General features: G+C 43.9%; 1 protein-coding gene across 2 annotated transcripts in view; it reads right to left on the reverse strand.

The window, feature by feature from the left end:
* The window catches only part of TAFA1 (TAFA chemokine like family member 1), a 641958-nt gene that overhangs the window by 292405 nt on the left and 323469 nt on the right, over positions 1 to 26084 (reverse strand). For both annotated transcript variants that reach the window (XM_073569741.1, XM_073569742.1), the window contains exon 3: positions 4695 to 4742. In XM_073569741.1, coding sequence (XP_073425842.1) covers positions 4695 to 4742 — 48 coding nt within the window. The remainder of the gene's footprint in view (positions 1 to 4694; positions 4743 to 26084) is intronic.

A 26084-nucleotide genomic window follows, 5' to 3' on the forward strand; every position in this document is an offset into this window, starting at 1 on the left:
CCTAATCCTTTTCTTTATTAGATATTTCCCTTTGGGGGAGAGTCTTTCAATGGTCTTAGTCAACTCTTCTGTTTCATACGTCCTATATTCACCGTCTGACAAGGGACCACAATATCTGGACCGGACATGAGTCTTCTAACCCAAACTCAACAGTATGAGTGTGAAGCAGTGGAGTTTAATAGATTGATGTTTCTATCCACCCTATAACGAGAAGGATTTTCCAATTTGCAGTCACCAACCTAAATTATTTTATATCCCCAGATTATGAGACTTTATATATTATTAGATTAGGAGAAATTCCACCGGATTTTTTTTGTTTTTTTGCTTTTTTTTTTTTACATCCGACGCCGGGTTTTCACTCCCACTTCCTAAATGTATTTTATTCCGAAAACACAAATGCTACAATCTAATAATAACTACTCCTGAAAGTCGGTTTTACCGTCTTTACATGGTAATTGCTGAGAATTTTCCTTGATAAGCCATTATTAACCGCGGCTCATGTCTACCTCCTCACTTCAGATGAGCCCGACCGGTGGAAAACACCATTCATCGATGGATTAAAAATACTCTCTCCTGTAGTTAATTCCTCTACTTTGAGAGACGCGGCAGGATTCAGACAGAACCTAATGCAAATGAGATTCTATTTATTGGGAGCCTTAGAATTTTGGATTCCTAGACTGTCTTAACCCCCGACTTTAACAGCGCTCCTTTAATTACATCTAGAAAGGGTTAGAAACTTTTTTTTTTTTTTCCTTTTTTTTTCCTCTTTATAACACACTCGTATTCTCTGGGAATTATCTTATTCTGAAATATAATTAATCATCCTCTGTCATACTTATATTGTACAGAGAATTCTCTAGAGTCGACTCGGTATTCATCCTTCATTCAGATTCCGGTGACCTTCCTTCTTACCGAGACCTCGATGGATTCCTGCCCACAGCCTAGAAAAACGCTGGATACTGTTAGACTCATTTGTCATACGCATTATCAATGTATGAGCCCCACATCATTGCATATGTTTAACATTTTCCCTTATAGAGACGTTCGACTGTTCACGCGAATGGCATCTGCCATCGTTCATCGCCCATAATATTACGTTCCGGAGAGCCGTGACGAATAAGAATAGTAAAAACCATAGTGTAAAGATTATTTTCATACGCTGCGAAAAACAAACGAACCATAATTTGCATATTGTGAATACAGCTGTTTCATCACAAACGTAATTTATCAAGAACCAATTACATCTGGGTTGCCACATTTAGCAATAAAAAACACTTTTTGGTTGAATCCGTCGTTAAGTTTAGCTATGTAATCCGAGAGCAGCATTAAGTAGTGACAAAGACCCTGATTCCAGAGTAATATCACTTACTATTCTGTGTTTTACGGATTCATTAAAATCAGTGGTTTTTTTCAGCAGGATATTATCACTGCAGGGACTAGGTGTCTGGTGCCTCCTAGTCCAACCACACCCCTATCACTGATTGGCCGCTTTCTGTCACTGTACACAGAAAGCGGCCAATCAGTGATGTGGGATGGGCGGGGTTATACAAAACTCAACATTCCAAGCAGAGAATGACTGTGATTATATCACAACTGTTGCACCTAGAAAACTAAGTGATACATTGCTGGTATCAGGGTCTCTGCCCCTATATCATAGTGGGGGCAGTAGTAGTTAGCAGTTATTATAATGATCCCTGGATGAAAAAAAAATGAATGGAAAACTAACAGAGCCATATAAAAAAACATGAAGGAGACGACATCGTGGACAGATAAACGGATGGTTCATCAGCCAGCAGACGTGGCCGGTTCTGTTCACCATATATTTGTCAGTCTGTTACACACACGTCAAGTAAATATACCAGCAGAAGGTGGAAGCTGTAATCAGGTTGAAGTTTTCTTTAATTAATACGTCTAATTCTATCAGTCAGACAAAGTGTGAAGAACGTGAGTCATCATGGAGGTGTGAGGGGAATGGAAAACTATTCCCTCGCTATGGGATATGGTTGGCGCTGGTTCAAAAAGAAAGGACAAACTTTTGTGCCAGGGCTGTGTACGATGTTTCATCATTCAAGGCAAAGTACAAACCCTTTTATCTATTATTTACGGGACCCGATTAATGTCAGATCATTAAATGCTCCAAAAATACAGATTTAAGGGGCGAAAACCACCATCCCTCAATGGTAGCTTCAATGGCTCAAATGGCAAAGTACTTGCCCCGTTAAGGTGGTTCAGTGCAGAAAAGACCAAAAAAACGATTCTGGGGAGGTTCTTCTACATTGACAGAGCTGCTAAAAAGGATCAGTCCAGTTCCAAAACGCGTCAAACCGCCAGTTCTGTTGACGTTTTAGGTCCAATGTAAAGGGTTATTCCTAAATTGTCAAGTTCTCGTCTCTCCACAGTACGAAGCCCGAAAATGCCCATTTACCCTGGAGCGCTGGCCAAGCATGTGTACAACTCATTGTCTATGGGGTGGTCAGAGATAACCAAGTGTTGTACCTGGCCATTCCATAGACAATGAATAGATCAGTGGCGCTCATGTACTTCCAATGCTCCAAAGCCCTGCTCTCAGGCTTGATGGCGGCTCCGGAAGTCAAACCTCCAACCAGCAAGTTATCAACTTTGCCAAACTGGTAATAACTTTTTAATGACCTGCCAGCTCTCCAGACATATGTTCCCCAAGAAATAACAATTTTTGAGCATCCTCTCTTGGAACGTTATTTTTGATGTTCCTCTGTTATTTTTCCTGGAAAGATATATGGTAAAAATTGAAAATTGGGTGTTACCATTACTCTTGTCATTTCTTCGATATGGAGAATGGTAACGTCCAACTGTCAATTTATTCCCATATTTCCAGGGGGAATAATAAGAGAATGTTAGAATTTTTCCTTTTAAAATAAGACAATAAAAGCAAGGAGAGATGCGGTATAGATAGAGCGACTAGTGGGCATGTGCCCCATAATGGGTGCAGGGTCGGTGGCAACAGGAGGCACTTTAGGCTGGTTTCACATTTGCGTTTTTTAGCGCTGGAAAAAAACGCATATGTGCGCATGCGTTTTTTCCCCTATATTTAACATGGGTGCGCATACCTGCGCGCTTGTAAGCGCATGTATGCGATTTTCATGCGCTGCGTTTTTTTGGGGTGTGCGTTTGTATTTTCCAGACGCAGCATGTTGCATTTTTTGGCCCTGCAAAAAAGCGCATGCGCACATATGCGCACGTTTCGCGCTAAAAATGGCCATTATAGCCTATGGATGCGCATATGTGCGCACTGGCATGCTCATGTATGCGTTTTTTTGCATATGCGTTTTTTTTTTTTAACCATGGAATTTAGGGGTTTGGGTTAGAGTTAGGGTTAGTTAAGGGGGTTTAGGGTTAGGGTCAGGGTTAGGGTTGGGGTTTGGGTCAGGGTTAGGGTTAAGTATGGTTTGGTTAAGGGTTAGGGTCAGGGTTAGGGTCAGGATTAGGGTTAAGTATGGTTTGGTTAAGGGTTAGGGTCAGGGTTAGGGTTAAGGTTAGGGTTAGGGTTAGGGTCAGGGTTAGGGTCAGGGTTAAGTATGGTTTTGTTAAGGGTTAGGGTCAGGGTTAGGGTCAGGATTAGGGTTAAGTATGGTTTGGTTAAGGGTTAGGGTCAGGGTTAGGGTTAGGGTCAGGGTTAGGGTTAGGGTTAGGGTTAGGGTCAGGGTTAGGGTTAAGTATGGTTTTGTTAAGGGTTAGGGTCAGGGTTAGGGTCAGGATTAGGGTTAAGTATGGTTTGGTTAAGGGTTAGGGTCAGGGTTAGGGTTAAGTATGGTTTTGTTAAGTGTTAGGGTCAGGGTTAGGGTCAGGATTAGGGTTAGGTATGGTTTGGTTAAGGGTTAGGGTCAGGGTCAGGGTTAGGGTTAGGGTCAGGGTTAGGGTTAGGGTTAGGGTTAGGGTTAAGTATGGTTTTGTTAAGGGTTAGGGTCAGGGTTAGGGTTAGGGTTAGGGTCAGGGTTAGGGTTAGGGTTAGGGTCAGGGTTAGGGTTAGGGTCAGGGTTAGGTATGGTTTTGTTAAGGGTTAGGGTCAGGGTTAGGGTTAGGGTCAGGGTTAGGGTTAGGGTCAGGGTTAGGGTTAGGGTTAGGGTTAGGGTTAGGGTTAGGGTTAGTTAGGGTTTAGGGTTTGGGTTAGGGTTAAGTATGATTTGGTTAAGGGTTAGGGTCAGGGTTAGGGTTAGGGTCAGGGTTAGGGTTAGGGTTAGGGTCAGGGTTAGGGTTAGGGTTAGGGTTAGTTAGGGTTTAGGGTTAAGTATGATTTGGTTAAGGGTTAGGGTCAGGGTTAGGGTTAGGGTTAGGGTCAGGGTTAGGGTTAGGGTCAGGGTTAGGGTTAGTAAAGTCATGGTTTGGGTTAGTGTGAGGGGCCACCTAATGTTGGAAAAAAACGCAAACGCGGTAAAAACGCACTAAAAACGCATACAAACGCATAAAAACGCTGCGTTTTTTTCATGCATGCTCATAAAAATGCTTGAAAAAAACGCAGCAGTTGTATGCTTTTGTATGCGTTTTTTCAATGCGTTTTTTTGCGGGAAAAACGCGCTGCAAAAAAAAGCAAGTGTGAAACTAGCCTTACCAGGGTATTTAGAGAAATACAACTCAACACTTTCTCCGGCTGATGAAAAGTCAGTATAATCAGGATAACTAATCATTATCATTACTTTATGTACACCAGGGTCACTTACCTATTTCTCCCAGTTTTCTGTGGTCTGGAAAGTGACCTGATGAAAATCCTAAAAAAATAAAATGACAGATTAGAAAATCAACGCTTGCACAATGACCTCCTATAAAATAAACATATATATCAATATATACACGTCATCAATAATTTGGCAAAAAATGTAACATAAATTGATGATATTATTATAATTTGACAAATGTCTACCTTAAATGACTCCCACTTTTTCGTGGAAATAATTGAAAACTTCTGATAAAAATTTGATTTTTTTATCTCAATAAACTTCCATGAGGACGTAAGACTAACATTCTCCTTAATCCGAATCTCCCACTCTCATCTCCAAGATTTCTTTCGTGCTGCACCAGTGGACCGGATTGCACTACTCCAGGCAATCTGGTTAATACCCACTGTACACAGTTTTAAGCAAAAGCTAAAAGCACTAAACTTTATCAGCATGCATAAGAAACGCTTTTTGTAGGCGGCTGCTTTACTGCCAAGAGAACAGGTTTTGCCTGCAGAAAAAAATGCAGCAAAAACGCAACGTGTGAACATAACCTATCACATCATTCCCACCCGAATATTATGTTTTTTGCCAATGATTTTCTTTGTAAGTGGATCTTATATCAACTTTGTAGAATGTCTCCTTGCGGCAGGCATATTATAAACCGCTTCAACTCTATCCCTTAGTAACTGCTAAGTAAAAAATCATTTCACAGCAGAAAAATAAGTTTCCCCAACTCATTTGTTCGGTGAACTGTAATCTAAAACTTTACGCTTTGTCCAGATAGAGAACCTGAGCACGAGCACAGGCACTAAAATAGTCACAACGGGTCACCAAGTCAATGACACACGTAATTAATCAGAAACAAGGCACACAAGGTCACATAAACAGAGGTACTAGTAAACCATCAGATCACTGGACCGTGATAAACTGCTGCACCCCTATGGACTGCTTAAAGGGTGTTCAAGGCTTTTGCTTAATGCAGCTTATTTCTCAGAAAACATAGATGATTCATTTTATTACCTAACCCAAGTATTGTCTCTAACTCTACCCCTAACACTAAAGGCTCATGAAGATCGACTTGAGGTTGGACCTGTCACGATGACCCGTCCTGTGTGATGCGACCTGCAGGCCGGTAACTAAAACAACAAGACGCGGCACGTGATACTGTCCTTTGTGACACGGCCCGCAGGCCGGTAGCTAAAACAACAAGACACGGGGAAAGGGGAAACAGTTACAACGGTGGGCCCTGCGATAGGGAAAGGGGACATGGAGACCTCCTGCACTCCCCTGAGTCAGTGTCCCTAACGCTCCTAACGTTCACTATGCCGGTTCCGAACCGGGCGCCGATCAGGAACCTGTCGCCCTAGCACACCCTATACCTATCCCTTGCTAGGGAGCTGGGTGGTGCAGACACTGGCCCCACCGCTGTACATTACAATACACACTAAGGAAAAACACAAACAGGGAAACACCACTTAGCTTTACTCTGTTGCACTTGCTCCTGGCAACAGAGTCCACCACCAGAATGCAGCTCTCCTCCTGAATCGATGCCACCAAGCTCTATCAGAGCGACAAGGAAATCCCCTATGACTCCTTCCACACCAGGGCTAAGACAGTGCTGCAAGGAACGCTCTCCAGCTCCTTCCTCCACCAAGGATGGTTGAAATGAACACTATCACCTACACTGATTGCAACACCTGTGACTCTTTTATAGCAGAGCCAGAGCAATCACACCTGCATTATAATCATGTGCACTTAACTAAAGAAACCAGAGTGCAATGACGCTCACCACCACTGGTGGCAAACTTAGAACAAAAGACACCACAGTGCAATAATCCTAATGGCCACCGGGGGCAAAAACCAAACTTTAGCATAGCTTAAGAAAAAAAGGTTTACCTGTGCTTTTTATCAGTCCTGATCCAGTATGGATCATGACAGGACCACAATGCAAAGACTGGCCAAGCTTCTCCCGACCCAAGCATGACAACTTCATACAAATACCTGAGACCGTCACATATGGGTTTGGGAAAGTCGGGACCAATCCATGCATTGTGGACCGGTTTCGGACTGATTTGCACAAATGCCTCTCTGAGCCTTTGGGGTTAGGGTTTGGGTTAAAGAAAGGGTTAGGCTTAGGGCAACGGTAATAAAATAAAAACATTAGTAAAAAAGACAAAGATGTAATAAAAAAATGAAAAGTAAACAAAATATGTAACAATGTATAACTGTCACAATCCATGTTTGGATTGTGTCAGATATGACTCACATATAACCTTTTTTTTCTTCAAGCCTCTGGCTTAATGTTAGTTTTGCCCCCGATGGCCGCCGAAATTATTACAACCTTAGTGGCTGCTAATGGGTTTTTGCCCCCGGTGGCCGCTGGGGTTACTACAACCTTGGTTGCTGCTAATGGGTTTCCCCGGTGGCCGCGGGGGGTTACTACATGTGTAAATTAGCCAGCAGGTGTGAACCCTCCCCTCCTTCCTATAAAAAGGTGTGAGGTGCTCTGAATCACTGTTGGTGATATTGTTCATTCCCCAACCAACCTTGAAGGAGAGAGGAGCTATTTGGAGCAGTGCTTTGCAGCTCATCCAGAGCTTTGGTGTATCAGCTGTTCAGGTGGAAGCTGTATCTGGGTGCCATACTCTGTTGCCTCCGGGGCTTGGGCAACAGAGAAAGCTAAGTTTTGTGTTTTCCCTAATATTATATTAGTACAGCGGTGGGACCAAGTTCCGCACTAACCAGTTCCCTAGTAAGGGACAGGTGCAGGGCTAGTGAGGGATTCAGGTATCCTGGTCGGCGAAAGGTGAAGAGCCTGTATAGGGAACGTTAGGAGTGTTCAGGGACACTGCCTCAGGGGAGTGCAGGAGGTCTCCACATACCCGTTCTCTATTGCAGGGCCCACCGTTGTAACTGTGCCCCCGGTGTTACCTTGTTTGTCTTGTTGTTTTAGTTACCGACCCTGCGGGTCGCGTCACACAGGACAGGTCTACGCGACAATAACTTTTTATTTATTGGCACTTGGATGGTAGCGGTTTGTATACCAATTTTACATTGGTGTCCCGAAGCTTCAAGTAGTGCATCTGTAACCAACACTAGAGTTGAGAAAAAAACATTGCGGGACACTGGTCCAGTAGTCATGTTGGTAATCAGTGTCTAATGGACCAGAGGGCTGTGATATTCCTACTATCTGAGGCATCTCCAGTGCATCATTATATTGCAGCATGAGGCATCCATGACGCCAAAGTGACCTACTAATCAGAAAAGTTGACAAGAACATTGCAGGAAGAGGTTCATTGTGCTCAGGTTCAGTCACCACTGAACACCAACATGGTCAATGACTACTTTTTTCTCAAAACTAATAGTTGCAGCTGTCACTTTTCCAAAATTAGTAGACTATGCTTAGTATTATTCATCAATATCAAAGTGATAGGGATTCAAATTCTGAACACCTCATCAGCTGGCTGAAGAGGCTCTGCCGTGGTCCATATGTCCTTCATTGGTGTTTGGTAAACCATGAAAGGGAGAACGGCAGCCACATAAGTCAGTTGGTTGGTTGTAGCTCCAGGGTTTGGACCACCACTCATAAATTCTAATGGTGGCCATGCACATTATCCAAATGTCAGCTAAATCGGCCAACTTCAGGGGTCCAGGTAGACCAAATAATGTGTGTAGTGGGGACCCAATCACACACTCTTGGAAAACAGCTATCTAGTATGCATGGCTTGAGTTGCTTCATGAGGTTGACCTTAAGATAAATCAACCATATCAGATTTGTGGTGGCACCTCCACCAATCAGCTGTTGTTAGGCGTCAGATTTCTGTCGCTGCACAGCGAGAATCCCAAGCCTTACTTCCAGCGGTCTCCCATTCCTCTCCAGCCACAGAGGAGGTTGCTCAGCAAACTCGTTGATCCAGTCGCTCTGCCCAGACCAGCTCCATGGGTTTGCTTGCTGCTGCCACCTCTGGCACAGCTATATCAATACATGCTGCTCAGCAGCGAGATTCTCCAGGGACTAAGTCCCCATGTCGGGCCACTGAGCATGCCCGTGGAGTGATCTCCTATTGGAGATCGAAGGTCACGCGCTCAGGTCCTGCTCCTGTTCGGATTGGCCCATCCGAGAAGCCAGGAAGGTCCCGGACGCTCGCGGCTATAAAAGGTTCGGCCATGCGCTAGGATAGACTGTATTTACAGACTATGTGGAGTGAGTGATGTATGCACGTATGAATGTCTCTGGTGATTGACTCATTAAGAAATCCCTACCATTGGTACGCATGTGTTGTGCAGCCTAGCCTGCTAGCGCCCAGGCTTAGGTGTAGGTAGGACAGAGGTTGAGTCAGGCATCAGTCCTCACCAGGGACTCGGCACGCCTCAGTGCACGTGCTCCACTTCATAGCCAGCGTCTATAGCGGCACTCGCGGCAGCGACGCCGCGCGCTCAGTGGGCCTAGAAGGACTCTACCCCGTGTCCTTGGGGTAGAGTTCTGTGGCCGTACACTGTGCGCTCTTTTGGCCGGGCTCTGTGAGCTAAACAGGCTCCGGCATCTACGTTCAGCGGTTGTGCGACTCTGTGCATTAACAGAGCTCGCACCTTTTCACATTGGGTGACGTAACCCACGTGTGACTGTTTTTTCGCAGCTCTATTCTTCCGCCATTACCTAGCAGCAGTGTACCACCTCTGCACGGTGGACCCCGGGCTGCGAACGCACCTACTATTATTTTATAATTTGGTGCGTTCCGCCAGCCCTAACAGCTGTACTAAGCGAATGTAGAGGACTCACGACACCACATAGTGGCCATTCTTGGTTACTGCAGCTCTGCTCCAAATGAAGTGCATAGGATAGTTCATCAAAATCTAAGCCTTGGACAACTCTTTGAAGGATACATTTTTGTAGCTCTGCTTCTTTCATAAATAAAATAACTCCCATTTATGTATCGTGCTTGGAAACATTCTGGCAGTAAGTAGCTGATGAGCGTCCGGTAGTAAATCCTTGTAGGGTTCATGAATTAAGTGATGAAATATTTACTGAAGAAAAACCGCTCCACAGACAATAAAACAATGACACCGAGCAGATAGCATGTTCTGAGCGAGATCTTGATACCACATTTTCTACTCATTAGGGACTTGAAGATCAAATATCTCGAGCTGCATCACAAGCAAACAGCCCGCCTCACTCCCGCACCCTGCAAACCCTCTTATCTGCTAAATTGCTTTGAGACAACATTATTATGTGTCCTTGACCATATCTGAAATGTGTTTGTCTTGGCTTCTTCAGGAGATTGACAGTTTTACTTTGAGACTTTTCAAGGACCTCAAAACTAAAAAAGACACAAAGAAAAGTAGCTTTATCTAGAAACGACCCTGCGATTTCAGGGCTACGGTGTCCTGCAAGATGACGCAGACTCCCCTGAATATTCTCTTTCTACTCAAATACTATTGCTTTTTCATGTCACAATGGATCATCGAATCAGAGGATGTCCGAGACCTCTCAAACGGAGGCTGATTCTTCCGAAGAAAAGCTTTTGTGGGATCGGCAGACAATCTAATAAGTATGGGGGTCTAGCGACTCTCCACCGATTGACAATGTCGGGGGAGATAAGATCTGGCATGGCCAATTTCCGATGGATGAGCCTTTTGCACTTTGACTCAAAAGCCACCCCAGAGGAGTCTAACATAGATCTCTCCTAAAATGCAGAGGAGCACTTGGCCAACCCTCACGCTCCAGCGTATGGATGAGCCATGGAGGAGATAGCTGTCGGCCGTACAATCATTCATCGACTAGATATATAATCTATTTGGGACAGCTTAATATTTGCTAAATTTGTTAACGGGAATGCATCTCTTAAAGTATTTTTTCCAAAATATCGAGTTATCCACTGTCAGTAGAATAGTGGTTTACTTGATGATCTTTGGGGTCCAACCACTGGAATGGCAAACAATCACAAGAACCATAAAAGAAATGGTGCTCTACAGAACCTCATGTTGACTTGAGCGGAGGTCGGGCATGCTCATCTCCGCTCCATTCAAGACTGGAATCTTTAGAACCCCATTCTCCAGATCGATGGGGGAAACTTTGGGATTTGGGGAAAACTCTTTTAATTAATTTGGCTCATCTTCAGGCTGAGGTGAAATTAACTTATAGCTGGCTTAAGTTCAGCAGCGATTTATGCCACTTTCTGGTATAAATTATAGTTTATCTGTCAAGCCATCACTGGCTATGCCCCATTCCACTAAGTCCCATTTACTTTTACAAAAGTGTAAAGCTGGCACAAAAAGTTGCAAACCACATTAAAGACAGGGAACTGGTGAAAAAAAAAATTGTCTCTAGGATCTAGTTACAGATGGAAGGAGTATAAAATATCATTGGCTGCCAGGAAGAACTAAGGGGGTGGTGAGAGAAGGATGACTCCTCCCATGAGGTCTCACACGATTGTTGTCAGACAGCTTCTTCATGTTTGAAGAACTGAGGATGGACTTCTTGGGAAGGGCTGACTTTAGAGAATGATACCTTTGATAACATGCAAAGTAGGGCTTCCCCTTGTTATTTTTAGACAGTTCTCGTAATTTTAGCTCACATACTACTGCAATATTTCTCCACAGTGCAAAATTATACTTTTAGATACATAATGCTGCCATAAAAATGTAAGAATATCTGTAATCCAAAACATAATTAATTTTCCCATAAGATAATCTGTATTTAAAAAAAAACCAAAAAAACAAAACAAAATTAGAAATGTTCACACCGGCCTTTGGGGCATTTTTAGACTCTAATTTTTCTGTAGTTTCAGGAAACAACACATGCACATAGAAACAATAGTAAGACTCTGACTATCATTTGTACTAAATTATCTAATGTGCAAAGGCCTTTGTGAAGGGAGGAAGGGGAAACTGTGAAATAGTCTCCTGTGATTGATATATCCTGTCTATTGTGAGGTGTTATCTGTCATTGCAATCCAGCCTCTGCTGATAAGGAGCCTGCTGAAAACACTTTTTGAAAGGACAAGAAGTAGGAGCCTAAAAAAAGCCAGAGTAGCCAACGTGAACATTTGTCCAAGTCACATCCACTATTCATCTATTTGCCTTCTAGGTACTAAATAAAAAATTGACATATTAGTAACTGGTCCTTAAAGAAGTTGTCCACTACTTGGACAACTCCTTGTTATACCCCACGTTTGGCTTCGATAGAATAATAAAGCTTATGCTCCCCTTCCGTGCCAGCACTGTTCCTGCGGTGCTGGCACTAGGGCTCCCGTGCTGTGTTGGGACACATCAGCCTGGCGCCCAATCAGCGCTGGCGTCACTGTCCCCGACTTCAGACCAATTGAAGAGGAAGTGAAGGATCAGCTGCAGCCCGGACTTCCTCTTCCTGCTCAATTTCTCCGAAGGCGGGGACAGTGACCCCAGTGCTGATTGGGCACCGGCCACCACGTGTAATAGAACCACACGGGGGCTCCGGGGCCGCGAGTGCTGACACCACTGGAATAACGCCAGCACGGGAGGTGAGTATAGCATTTCTTATTCTACCGGGGCCAAGTGTGAGGTATGAGATGGGGTTGTCCTAGTAGTCGAAACCCTTTTATATAATCTATGCTTGGACTCCCTATGCTACCCCCCATTTATCAAATCAGTAGATGTAAAAAACAGCTGAAAATGAAGACAGTTTCTATAGCAACTAGATATAAAAACAGTGACAGCTACAGTTGTGGCCAAAAGTATTGACACCCCTGCAATTCTGTCAGACAATACTCAGTTTCTTCCTGAAAATGATTGCAAACACAAATTCTTTGGTATTATTATCTTCCTTTAATTTGTCTTAAATGAAAAAACACAAAAAGAATTGTCCTAAAGCCAAATTGGATATAATTCCACACCAAACATAAAAAAAGAGGGTGGACAAAAGTATTGGCACTGTTTGAAAAATCATGTGATGCTTCTCTAATTTGTGTAATTAACAGCACCTGTAACTTACCTGTGGCACCTAACAGGTGTTGGCAATAACTAAATCACACTTGCAGCCAGTTGACATGGATTAACGTTGACTCAACCTCTGTCCTGTGTCCTTGTGTGTACCACATTGAGCATGGAGAAGAGAAAGAAGACCAAAGAACTGTCTGAGGACTTGAGAAACCAAATTGTGAGGAAGCATGAGCAATCTCAAGGCTACAAGTCCATCTCCAAAGACCTGAATGTTCCTGTGTCTACCGTGCGCAGTGTCATCAAGAAGTTTAAAGCCCATGGCACTGTGGCTAACCTCCCTAGATGTGGACGGAAAAGAAAAATTGACAAGAGATTTCAACGCAAGATTGTGCGAATGTTGGATAAAGAACCTCGACAAACATCCAAACAACTTCAAGCTGCCCTGCAGTCCGAGGGTACAACAGTGTCAACCCGTACTATCCGTCGGCGTCTGAATGAAAATGGACTGTATGGTAGGAGACCCAGGAAGACCCCACTTCTTACCCCGAGACATAAAAAAGCCAGGCTGGAGATTGCCAAAACTTACCTGAAAAAGCCTAAAACGTTTTGGAAGAATGTTCTCTGGTCAGATGAGACAAAAGTAGAGCTTTTTGGGCAAAGGCATCAACATAGAGTTTACAGGAGAAAAAAGAGGCATTCAAAGAAAAGAACACGGTCCCTACAGTCAAACATGGCGGAGGTTCCCAGATGTTTTGGGGTTGCTTTGCTGCCTTTGGCACTGGACTGCTTGACCGTGTGCATGGCATTATGAAGTCAGAAGACTACCAACAAATTTTGTAGCATAATGTAGGGCCCAGTGTGAGAAAGCTGGGTCTCCCTCAGAGGTCATGGGTCTTCCAGCAGGACAATGACTCAAAACATTCTTCAAAAAGCACTAGAAAATGGTTTGAGAGAAAGCACTGTAGACTTCTAAGGTGGCCAGCAAGGAGTCCAGACCTGAATCACATAGAACACCTGTGGAGACATCTAAAAATGGCAGTTTGGAGAAGGCACCCTTCAAATATCAGGGACCTGGAGCAGTTTGCCAAAGAAGAATGGTCTAAAATTCCAGCAGAGCATTGTAAGAAACTCATTGATGGTTACCGGAAGCGGTTGGTTGCAGTTATTTTGGCTAAAGGTTTTGCAACCAAGTATTAGGCTGAGGGTGCCAATACTTTTGTCTGGCCCATTTTTGGAGTTGTGTGTGAAATGATCAATGTTTTGCTTTTTGCTTCATTCTTTTTGTGTTTTTTCATTTAAGACAAATTAAATGAAGATAATAATACCAAAGAATTTGTGTTTGCAATCATTTTCAGGAAGAAACTGAGTATTATCTGACAGAATTGCAGGGGTGTCAATACTTTTGGCCACAACTGTAGAATCAGGGGGGAAGAATAATGGGGGAGAGAAAGAGAGTTAAAAGTTTAATATGGAAGCATAATATGAGCAGTGGGAGAGTAAAGACAGGATTAATATGACTGTCAGGGCTGAGGCCAGGCTTAAATGTAATAAAACGCCAAAAAAACAAAACTTCTTGAAATTGCATTTACCGGGGGTGTATGAAAAGCTAAATAAGTTGCACTGTGGGAGTGTTGAGTGCACAGTGATATTTGTTTTCCTTATATTTTAAGGAGAACTCTTAAACTGAACATCAATTACCATTTGGTTAAAGGAAGGCAGAGGACAAAACTCATACATTGGGGCAAATTTACCGATTCTGTCTAATATATAAACAGTCTGAAAATATGGCACGTGCTGAACGATAAATTTGTTCCATCAGCTGTACACATTAGCAGATCTTTTCCATTTTGGAATCGAAAAAAAAATATGTATATAATAACATATAAAGCTCAAGTGTATGTATGTGTGTATGTATGTATGTATGTATGTATGTATGTATGTATGTATGTATGTATGTATGTATATGTATGTATGTATGTATGTGTGTGTGTGTATGTATGTATGTATGTATGTGTGTGTGTGTGTATGTATGTATGTATGTATGTATGTATGTGTGTGTGTATATGTATGTATGTATGTATGTATGTATGTCCGGGATTGGCATCCGCACCGTCGCAGCTACAGCCACATAATTTGGCACAGTCACACGTCTGGCCCCCGAGAGTGTCCTAGGCTATGTTGTGAGGTGAAATTTTAACCCTGCGCGTTCCAATTTACCAAACAATTTTGCCCCTATCTACATAATGGGGAAAAAGTGTGTGTGTGTGTCAAGCCCCGCCCCTCATTATGATGTCATAATGGTTGCCATGGCGACACTGATGTCATCATAGGTTGCAAGCCCCGCCGCTCATTATGATGTCATAATGGCTGACTATGGGATGGAGGATGTGTGATGGGTATATGGGCACGGGACTATGGGATGGAGGATATGTATGATGGGTATATGAGCACGGGACTATGGGATGGCGGATATGTATGATGGGTATATGGGCACGGGACTATGGGATGGAGGATGTGTGATGGGTATATGGGCACTGGACTATGGGATGGCAGATATGTATGATGGGTATATGGGCACTGGACTATGGGATGGCGGATATGTATGATGGGTATATGGGCACGGGACTACAGGATGGAGGATATGTATGACGGGTATATGGGCACGGGACTATGGGATGGAGGATGTATGATGGGTATATGGGCACTGGACTATGGGATGGCGGATATGTATGATGGGTATATGGGCATGGGACTATGGGATGGAGGATATGTATGACGGATATATGGGCACGGGACTATGGGATGGAGGATGTGTGATGGGTATATGGGCACTCAACTATGGGATGGTGAATATGTATGATGGGTCTATGGGCTTGGGACTATGGGATGGAGGATGTGTGATGGGTATATGGGCATGGGACTATGGGATGGAGGATGTGTGATGGGTATATGGGCACGGGCCTATGGGATCGTAGATATGTATCATGGGTATATGGGCTCGGGACTATGGGATGGAGGATAATTATAATTTGCTATAACTATCCACAGTTAGTTACTATGCCTGGGCAGCGCAGGGCTCTTCAGCTAGTATATACATATATGACATAGCATCAAGTATCACATGAGCAGTAATACAAATAAGAAAAATGTGAATTAACACCCCCTGAGGAAGCTCAATGTTGGCGATACGTGTGGGAACTTCTAAGTTCCGCATAGGAATTTTTTCATAGAATTTAACTCCCTTATCCTCTCCTCTGTTAATGTGTTATTTCATATTTTTCTTATTACTGTTAGGCTGGGTTCACACGTAGCAGAACTCTCGCGGAAAATACCGCGAGAGTTCCGGAATTCCATTCCGCAGGAAATTCGCATTTTAAATTCCCGCGATTTTCCCTCGGAAAAACTAGCATTTTGCAAGCGTAATTAGCTTGCAGAATGCTAGCGTTTTCCAAGCGATCTGTAGCATCGCTTGGAGAACTGATTGACAGGTTGGTCACACTCGTCAAACATAGTGTTTGACAAGTGTGACCAACTTTTTACTACTGAGGCCGCCTATGCGGCCTCAATAGTAAAAGATAAAATGTAAAAAATAATTTAAAAAAAAAGGTGTTATTCTTACCTTCCGACGTCCCGCGCAGCCTTCCTGCCTCTCTCCACGCTCCCGTTCCCAGTAATCCTTTGCGAAAATGCCCGCGATGACGTCCGTCCTCGCGGGATCGCGACATCTCACGGTAATTCGCGAGACTTCGCAATCCCGCGAGAACGTATGTCATCGCTCGCAAAGGCTTACTGGGACCGGTAGCGTGGAGAGAGGTGGGAAGGCTGCGCGGGACGCCGGAAGGTGAGAATAACAATATTTTTTATTTTAAATTCTATTTTTTACAGGGATGTGGTACCCAAAGCCTGGAGGACAGTCTTCTCTCCTCCGGACCGTGGGTACCATTCGCAAATGTTCTGCTTACTTTTCGCATGGTGTGCACAGCCACATGCGGAAAGTAAGCGGAACAATGCATTCCTATGGGTGCGGGATCACTGCAATTCCGCTAAATTAATGAGCATGCTGCGTTTTTTTACCGCGAAGCGATTCTGCCGCGGTAAAAACCGCAGCATTAGCACAGCATTGCGGAATTCCATAGGAATGCATGGGATGCTTATTTTTCGCGTTTTCGCGGCAAAATCACGCGGTTAAAAGCGCCGCAGAAACGCAAAAAAAAGCCACGTGTGAACTCAGCCTTACTGTTCATATATAACATTTGATGCTGTGCTATTTTTTCATTATAGCTTTTAAATATTTTTTTTCTTGTAGTTTTTCCACTTGTTGGTCACATGTTCGTCTAAGGCTGTGTGCACACGATGCGGATATCCAGCGGATCCGCAGCAGATTTTTCCGTGCAGAAACGCTGCATATCCGCATTGTGATGTACAGTAGCCTTAAAATCAATTAAAAAAAACCGTTGTGCAGACGCTGCGGATTTTTCCGTGCGGTTTTCCTGCGGTACAAAATCCGCAGCATGTTACTTCTTTTGTGCGGTTTTCCACCTCCCCTGTCTCCAAATCTGCAGGGGGAAAACCGCAATGGAAAACCGCACAAAAACCGCAAGAAAACCGCAGGAAAAATGGAAGAAATCCGCAGGAAAAATGCAGGTCATTTGACCTGCGGATTTCTTCAATTCTGCGCGGAAAAATCAGCAGGGCTAAAAAGTCCATCTCCACTCAGCCTAACAGTTCCAGGTGATTTTCCTTGGATATTCACTGATATCTCTTCTCTTATTATTTTAGACTACAATTTTCATTGTAGCACATTGGTTTTGTGAATGTTTTTAATTGATTTTAATTTCTCCATATCTGTTTTGTTTTGCATTACTGAATCAAAATATAACATTTTGAGATGTGCCAGTCAAAGGATAGTTTCTTTTTTCTTATCTCCTTCTTATTCCTCCAAACTAATCGTGTTATAAGCGGTGAGCTGTGATGCATCCTCTCACTATCCAACCGCACAAAAAAATGGCTGCTGCATTCCCTGCCTCTGCTTTTATACAGGCTATGAAAGTCCTTTATGATTGGCTGTAATGTGATGCTTGTCCAAGGCGCATGTGATTTTTTTTTTCTGGCTAATGCAATCTTTTGCAATGTTTTAAATTGTCACTTGAGACAATTTGTGCAACGTGAATTGCACATTGTTTGAATTCATCAGCTTCAGCTGCTTCCTAAAAATTCGACTTACTTTAAGGCTATGTGCACACGTTGCGGATTCTGCTGCATTTCCGCAGCGGTTTTGGCCCTGCGGAAACGCAGCAGTTCCACAGACATGGTACAGTACCATGTTATCCAATGGCATTTCAAAACCGCTGTGCTCACGCTGCGTTTTTTTCCGTGCGGTTTTGCTGCGGTTTACAAACCGCAGCATGTCAATTGTTTGGGCAGGTTCCGCAGCGGTTTCACACCTTTAACATAGTAGAGGTGTGAAACCGCAGGCTAATCCGTAGGAAAACTGCAGGTCACTTTACCTGCAGTTTTACCTACTGATCCGCGCGGAAAAAAACGCAGGTGAATCTGCAGCGTGTGCACATAGCCTTAAACCATTCACTCATCTCTAATCTTTAGACACTGTTGCCATATTTGAAACCACCTCACTTTTGGCTTACTTTTGGACCACCTTCAACAATGTGCATTTAAGCCACGCCTCTTTAAAAGTAAGTCACACCCATGCGTAGTAGCCAAGCCCCTATTTCTGAACAGTCATAATCCTCTATTCTAGTCCAACGCGGTCTTTAGGGTCCATGCACATAGGAATTTTTAACAATGCCAGATCTATTAATTATGTGCTGCCAATTGGTGCATTGTCAAAACAACTCATTCTACCCTAGAAGCAATATTTTCCCCAAGAAAATACCTCCATAATATGACATGTGATAAAACTTCTGAATTAAACTGGATGCAAATTATGGTGAAATTTAAAATTCATCATATTACAGATGACTACAACACATTTCTATAATATCGCCATGTTCATGAACCAAAAAGAGACAATGGAGTGAAATTCTGTTTATTTTCCCTTTAAATATTTAATGCAACCAAATTAATTTTGTAGGCATAACCAGATGGGTGCAATTTACTTTATGTAAGTCAGTGCCACACATACGTCTGGTAAACTACTACCGTGTCTATATAATATGCATGCATTTCCGTAATATTACTACAAGTCTGCAGAACTATTTGTGATGTAAATCAGGCAGAGGGGCATATAAACATCTACTGTAGTTATGAGAATCCAACAAATGAATAAACTATTTAAAAGTCCTCTTGTAGGATAGTTTATTACAGTTAGATGCCTGCAATATCTTCCCCGGAGAAGAGGATATTTTATTCTGCATGTTATGAATGTATATCTGCAATAAGTGTGCACTCCGGCTGCCAGTTCTCTCCTAGGGGAAAGTTTAGAGCATTTGGATATAAATTCATTGCTGTGATCTTACGGTGGCTATCATGCAATGTCATAAACATAAGTGAGGCTAGCGACTGCATTGTAGTACGTTGTTTAAAGGGCATACAAGTTTAGATGTAGGCACAGATAGTACTACCTGTCCCTGTCTAATGCTATAGATACAGATAATGATAACTCTTTCTATCCATCTAAGGGATGTAGGCACAGATAGTACTGCCTCTCCGTGACTAATGATATACAGATAATGATGTCTCTCTCTATCCATCTAAGGGATGTAGGCACAGATAGTACTGCCTCTCCATGTCCAATGCTATAGATACAGATAATGATGTCTCTCTAACCATCCAAGGGATGTAGGCACAGATAGTACTACCTCTCTGTGTCTAATGATTTAGATACAGATAATGATGTCTCTATCTATCTAAGGGATGTAGGCACAGATAGTACTGCCTCTCCGTGTCTAATGATATACACACAGATAATGATGTCTCTCTCTATCCATCTAAGAGATGTAGGCACAGATAGTACTGCCTCTCCATGTCTAATGATATAGATACAGATAATGATGTCTCTCTCTATCCATCTAAGAGATGTAGGCACAGATAGTACTGCCTCTCCATGTCCAATGCTATAGATACAGATAATGATGTCTCTCTAACCATCCAAGGGATGTAGGCACAGATAGTACTACCTCTCTGTGTCTAATGATTTAGATACAGATAATGATGTCTCTATCTATCTAAGGGATGTAGGCACAGATAGTACTGCCTCTCCGTGTCTAATGATATACACACAGATAATGATGTCTCTCTCTATCCATCTAAGAGATGTAGGCACAGATAGTACTGCCTCTCCATGTCTAATGATATAGATACAGATAATGATGTCTCTCTCTATCCATCTAAGAGATGTAGGCACAGATAGTACTGCCTCTCCATGTCTAATTATATAGATACAGATAATAATGAATCTCTATATCCATCTAAGGGATGTAGGCACAGATAGTACAGCCTCTCCATGTCTAATGATATAGATACAGATAATGATGTCTCTCTCTATCCATCTAAGAGATGTAGGCACATATAGTACTGCCTCTCCATGTCTAATGATATACACACAGATAATGATGTCTCTCTCTATCCATCTAAGAGATGTAGGCACAGATAGTACTGCCTCTCCATGTCTAATGATATACACACAAATAATGATGTCTCTCTCTATCCATCTAAGAGATGTAGGCACAGAAAGTACTGCCTCTCCATGTCTAATTATATAGATACAGATAATGATGTCTCTCTATATCCATCTAAGAGATGTAGGCACAGATAGTACTGCCTCTCCATGTCTAATTATATAGATACAGATAATGATGTCTCTCTATATCCATCTAAGGGATGTAGGCACAGATACTACTGCCTCTCCATGTCTAATTATATAGAGATGCCTCTCCATGTCTAATGATATAGATACAGATAATGATGTCTCTCGCTATCCATCTAAGAGATGTAGGCACAGATAGTACTGCCTCTCCATGTCTAATTATATAGATACAGATAATAATGTCTCTCTATATCCATCTAAGGGATGTAGGCAAAGATAGCACTGCCGCTCCGTGTCTAATGATGCAGATACAGATAATGATGTCTCTCTCTATCCATCTAAGGGATGTAAGCAAAAATAGTACTGCCTCTCCGTGTCTAATGATATAGATACTGTAAGGTAGCGCTGTCATTCGGGTAGGGGATACTCGCTTGGCAGCCAATAAATCACATCCGGCAGGTTTTCCATAAAAACAATCACAGTCCAAGCGGTTTATTTAGGCATCATAAACCATGACCAGCAACATAAAGTTCATATTAACAGCATAGCGTCCATGACAGAGCTTCACTCTGTTATCCCTGTGGTCACACAGGCTGTGCCATGTCCAGCACACAGGCTCTCTTAGCCTCACAGTTATATCCCCTCTCTGGGTTTACCTCATGACTGCTTCACCACGCTGCAGACGTCCATTCCCTCCAGGGAACTATCAGGCACGTGCAGCCATTAACACAGCGTTCACTTGCTGTCAGGAAGACAGCCCCATCTCTCTCAGACGGGACCTTCCAAAACAGACCAACCAGGTCCCAGCATTCACTCCATGTGATCTACCCTGGCCACCTTATATGGTCTGTAGCCATGCCCACCGGTCACATGGCTATGACCTCATCACAGGTCCTTCAACCACTCATACACACTTTACAATAGCGTTCTTATACACACCCCCTGGGTGGGTTTGTAGGTAACTGGTCTCGCCCGTCTCACCAGCTACCTGGAGACTTCTCCTTGACACATTGGAATGAAAGATGAGCTCTGCTGATCAGCGCATAAGCAAGCCTCCATCCCAAGGCCACGCACCTTGAGATACATAACGATCCTTTAGCACCCTGCTCCTGTTACCACTCTGGACAAGGCCATCCGTTCGTCCTAGGACACCCACACAGCGCCCCCTAGCGGACACAGTGGTCACTACACCACAATACAGATAATGATGTCTCTCTCTATCCATCTAAGACTTGTAGGCACAGATAGTACTGCCTCTACGTGTCTAATGATATAAATACAGATAATGATTTCTCTCTCTATCCCTCTAAGGAATGTAGGTACAGTGCTGCCTGCCTGTATCTTGGTAAAAATGATGTAGATACAGATAGTAGTGCCTCTCTCACTCTCTCTCTCTCTTTATCCATGTAAAGGATGTAGACACAGATAGTACTACCTCCCCATGTCTTCCAAGTAATGACATAGATACAGATAGTACTGCCTCCTTTATACCATGTAAAGGATATAGACACAGATACTGTAGTATGGCCTCCATAAAAATGATGTACAGTGGGGAAAAAAAGTATTTAGTCAGTCAGCAATAGTGCAAGTTCCACCACTTAAAAAGATGAGAGGCGTCTGTAATTTACATCATAGGTAGACCTCAACTATGGGAGACAAACTGAGAAAAAAAAATCCAGAAAATCACATTGTCTGTTTTTTTTTCATTTTATTTGCATATTATGGTGGAAAATAAGTATTTGGTCAGAAACAAAATTTCATCTCAATACTTTGTGATATATCCTTTGTTGGCAATGACAGAGGTCAAACGTTTTCTGTAAGTCTTCACAAGGTTGCCACACACTGTTGTTGGTATGTTGGCCCATTCCTCCATGCAGATCTCCTCTAGAGCAGTGATGTTTTTGGCTTTTCGCTTGGCAACACGGACTTTCAACTCCCTCCAAAGGTTTTCTATAGGGTTGAGATCTGGAGACTGGCTAGGCCACTCCAGGACCTTGAAATGCTTCTTACGAAGCCACTCCTTCGTTGCCCTGGCGGTGTGCTTTGGATCATTGTCATGTTGAAAGACCCAGCCACGTTTCATCTTCAATGCCCTTGCTGATGGAAGGAGGTTTGCACTCAAAATCTCACGATACATGGCCCCATTCATTCTTTCAAGTACCCGGATCAGTCGTCCTGGCCCCTTTGCAGAGAAACAGCCCCAAAGCATGATGTTTCCACCACCATGCTTTACAGTAGGTATGGTGTTTGATGGATGCAACTCAGTATTCTTTTTCCTCCAAACACGACAAGTTGTGTTTCTACCAAACAGTTCCAGTTTGGTTTCATCAGACCATAGGACATTCTCCCAAAACTCCTCTGGATCATCCAAATGCTCTCTAGCAAACTTCAGACGGGCCCGGACATGTACAGGCTTAAGCAGTGGGACACGTCTGGCACTGCAGGATCTGAGTCCATGGTGGCATAGTGTGTTACGTATGGTAGGCCTTGTTACATTGGTCCCAGCTCTCTGCAGTTCATTCACTAGGTCCCCCCGCGTGGTTCTGGGATTTTTGCTCACCGTTCTTGTGATCATTCTGACCCCACGGGGTGGGATTTTGCGTGGAGCACCAGATCGAGGGAGATTATCAGTGGTCTTGTATGTCTTCCATTTTCTAATTATTGCTCCCACAGTTGATTTCTTTACTCCAAGCTGGTTGGCTATTGCAGATTCAGTCTTCCCAGCCTGGTGCAGGGCTACAATTTTGTTTCTGGTGTCCTTTGACAGCTCTTTGGTCTTCACCATAATGGAGTTTGGAGTCAGACTGTTTGAGGGTGTGCACAGGTGTCTTTTTATACTGATAACAAGTTTAAACAGGTGCCATTACTACAGGTAATGAGTGGAGGAAAGAGGAGACTCTTAAAGAAGAAGTTACAGGTCTGTGAGAGCCAGAAATCTTGATTGCTTGTTTCTGACCAAATACTTATTTTCCACCATAATATGCAAATAAAATGAAAAAAAAACAGACAATGTGATTTTCTGGATTTTTTTTTCTCAGTTTGTCTCCCATAGTTGAGGTCTACCTATGATGTAAATTACAGACGCCTCTCATCTTTTTAAGTGGTGGAACTTGCACTATTGCTGACTGACTAAATACTTTTTTTCCCCACTGTAAATATACAGTACACAGAAATGACTTCTTGTTTTTCCCTGTAAACAATGTAGGCACAGAGAGTACTCCCTCCCTGTCTCTCTTTTCCAATTATATAGATCAGACCTGAGCAAAGTACGGCCCGTTGTCCACATCTGGCCCTATGGTTGTTCCAGTCCAGCACTCTGACCGAGAAAGCCGAGGGGTTGAAAACTGATACTATGACTAATTGCTGTTGCCAGAAACGTGTCAGATTTCAATATGTCACCTGAACTGGTTCATGGTTTTATGGACTTCTAGTAAAGACCAAAAGAAGACACAGCAGCAACCTGTGTGAGCCGGGACATGATTGTATGGAGTCGCTGAAGCAGGCTACAGCTGCCTGTCATACGAGTGGAGTTATAAGTAACATCAAGAAGGAGGAACTTGAGTGTAATTCAGAACTACAAGTATTTCAGATTAATGCTAGAAAGGAGAGTTCAGAAAAGACACACGGAAGGGAATGCTGGAAGGGTGTGTTCCATCTGCCTGGGGTTGGCTGAGTCCCTGACCTGGAGGCTGCGGCACTGAAGCGGGCACCTGTCTGTGCCAGAAACATGAGTAAAAGAATTGGAACTGCACTCAGCTGAGTCATTGCCTTCTTCCTGCGCCAACCCCCTTCAGCACTGCTATATCTCTGTGCCCAGCACTGGGACTACAGCTCTACCTGTGGAGAGCTATTCCATCTTTGCTGCCTTATACCATCTGTCCCAGAGGATCGGCACCGCAGCGTCGGCTTAATACCTTTATTGCCGAGTACCACAGGTGGCGTTACGAATTATCTACCAATAAACTTCATCTTCATTCCACCCATTTTACATGGACACCCAGGGACCGGGTCACTGCCACCGTGAAACATCCCTATGAGATACTGGCCCGGTACCGAGTAAATGCTCCCTCACAGACTGCACTGGGGGTGATCCAGCACCCTGACTGGTTGGCGCGAGCGTGGGGATGTGGCCCCACTGTGCCACAAACCAGACTACCCTGGAAGGGGCATGACCAAGCAGCTACCTTGGTGTTCACTGGAGCCTCTGATGGTGAGGTCAGGCTTGTGCGGCAGGTAGCTGCCAGGTGCCACTCCAGGGTGGTGTCTGGCTGTGGCTACTGATCCCACTGGGGGACGGAACGATAGGACAGGTGTGGGCGACAGGCATGACTGACCGACAGGCAGGTGAGCAAGGCTGATACTCTTATGAGTAGGCAGGCACGGCTGGTACTCAGGCAGGCGGGCACAGCTGAGTCACTGGAAGGTGGGCACAGGGACATGGGCAGGAAAGAGTGGTGTATGGAATAGGTAGAGACCTGTTCACACGGGAGGTGCAGGAACTGGTTCAGGAAGGATAGAAATATAGACAGGCATGAGGGAACAGGTTTGGACCTGTTCACACTGGAGAAGCCGGTACTGACTAGGAACCAGTACAGATGGGTAGGACAAGGACCAACAAGACAAGGAACAGAAGAAAAGCAGAACCGCAGGGTTGCGGAGCGGAGAAGAACTTCAAGGCTGCGGAGCAGAGCTGCAGTTTGCAGCAAGAGGTTCTGCAACAGCAGGAGCTGAACAAGCGGAACCGCAAGGTATGCGGAGAGGAACTGCAGCAAGAGGTTCTGCAGCAGCAGGAGCAGATCACAGGCAGAGCCGCAAGAGTGTGGAGAACAGGCAGAGCAGCAAAAGTGCGGAGCACAGGCAGAGCTGCAAGAGTGCGAAGCACAGGCAGAGCAACAAGAGTGTGGAGCACAGGCAGATGGAGCGCACACAAGGGTAGATATGGCAGGGATGGAGCCACAGACAGGGAGACCAACAGACAGAGGTTAGGTCTGAGTTCAGACAAGGTCAGGAACAGGATAAGATACAGAAATAGGACACAGTATACACAAGGACAGACACGGGAACAAATACTGTTCAAAGACACAGGCCTGAGTATGCAGCCCTCAGGTAGGCAGAGACATAAGTCACAAGTACACGGAAAACAGATCTGGGTATACAGCCCTCAGAGAAGGCAGAAACAGTACAGGACCTGGCACCTCAGCAGCAAGCCACTGACTGAGGGAAATAGTTGCTCAGGCATCCCACTATGGGCGAGGATGCCTTAAGTACTGGAGACATCTTGACAATTGGCCGGGGACAGATTAGGCAGGTGCACACTGACTCAATAAGAGCCAGAGAGTTCTGGCGCTGCCCTCCTATGCACACAGCCAGGAAGTATGCAGAGAGCAGGCAGGAGGCAAGAGGCGTACAGCATGGAGCCGGCAGAAGACAGAAATCACCGCATGGCCCAGAGTAGTGAGTAAGTTGGTGTGTAAGGCAGATGAGGGATGGGAGGCCATGCAGTGATGCCGGCAGGGTTGTTACACTTATACTGTATATACAAGGCTATGTAGGGGTTCATGTTATATATTGGAGGCTATATGGGGTCATACTGTATATTGGAGGGTATTTGGGGGCTTATACTTTACATACAAGACTATGTGAGGGCTCATGCGGTATATTGAAGACTATGTAGGAAATCATTCTGTATACAGGAGGCAATGTAGGGGCTC

The sequence above is a fragment of the Dendrobates tinctorius genome, unplaced genomic scaffold (assembly GCF_039654945.1).
Source record: "Dendrobates tinctorius isolate UK_male_01 unplaced genomic scaffold, ASM3965494v1 ptg000027l, whole genome shotgun sequence".
Taxonomy (NCBI): Eukaryota; Metazoa; Chordata; class Amphibia; order Anura; family Dendrobatidae; genus Dendrobates; species Dendrobates tinctorius.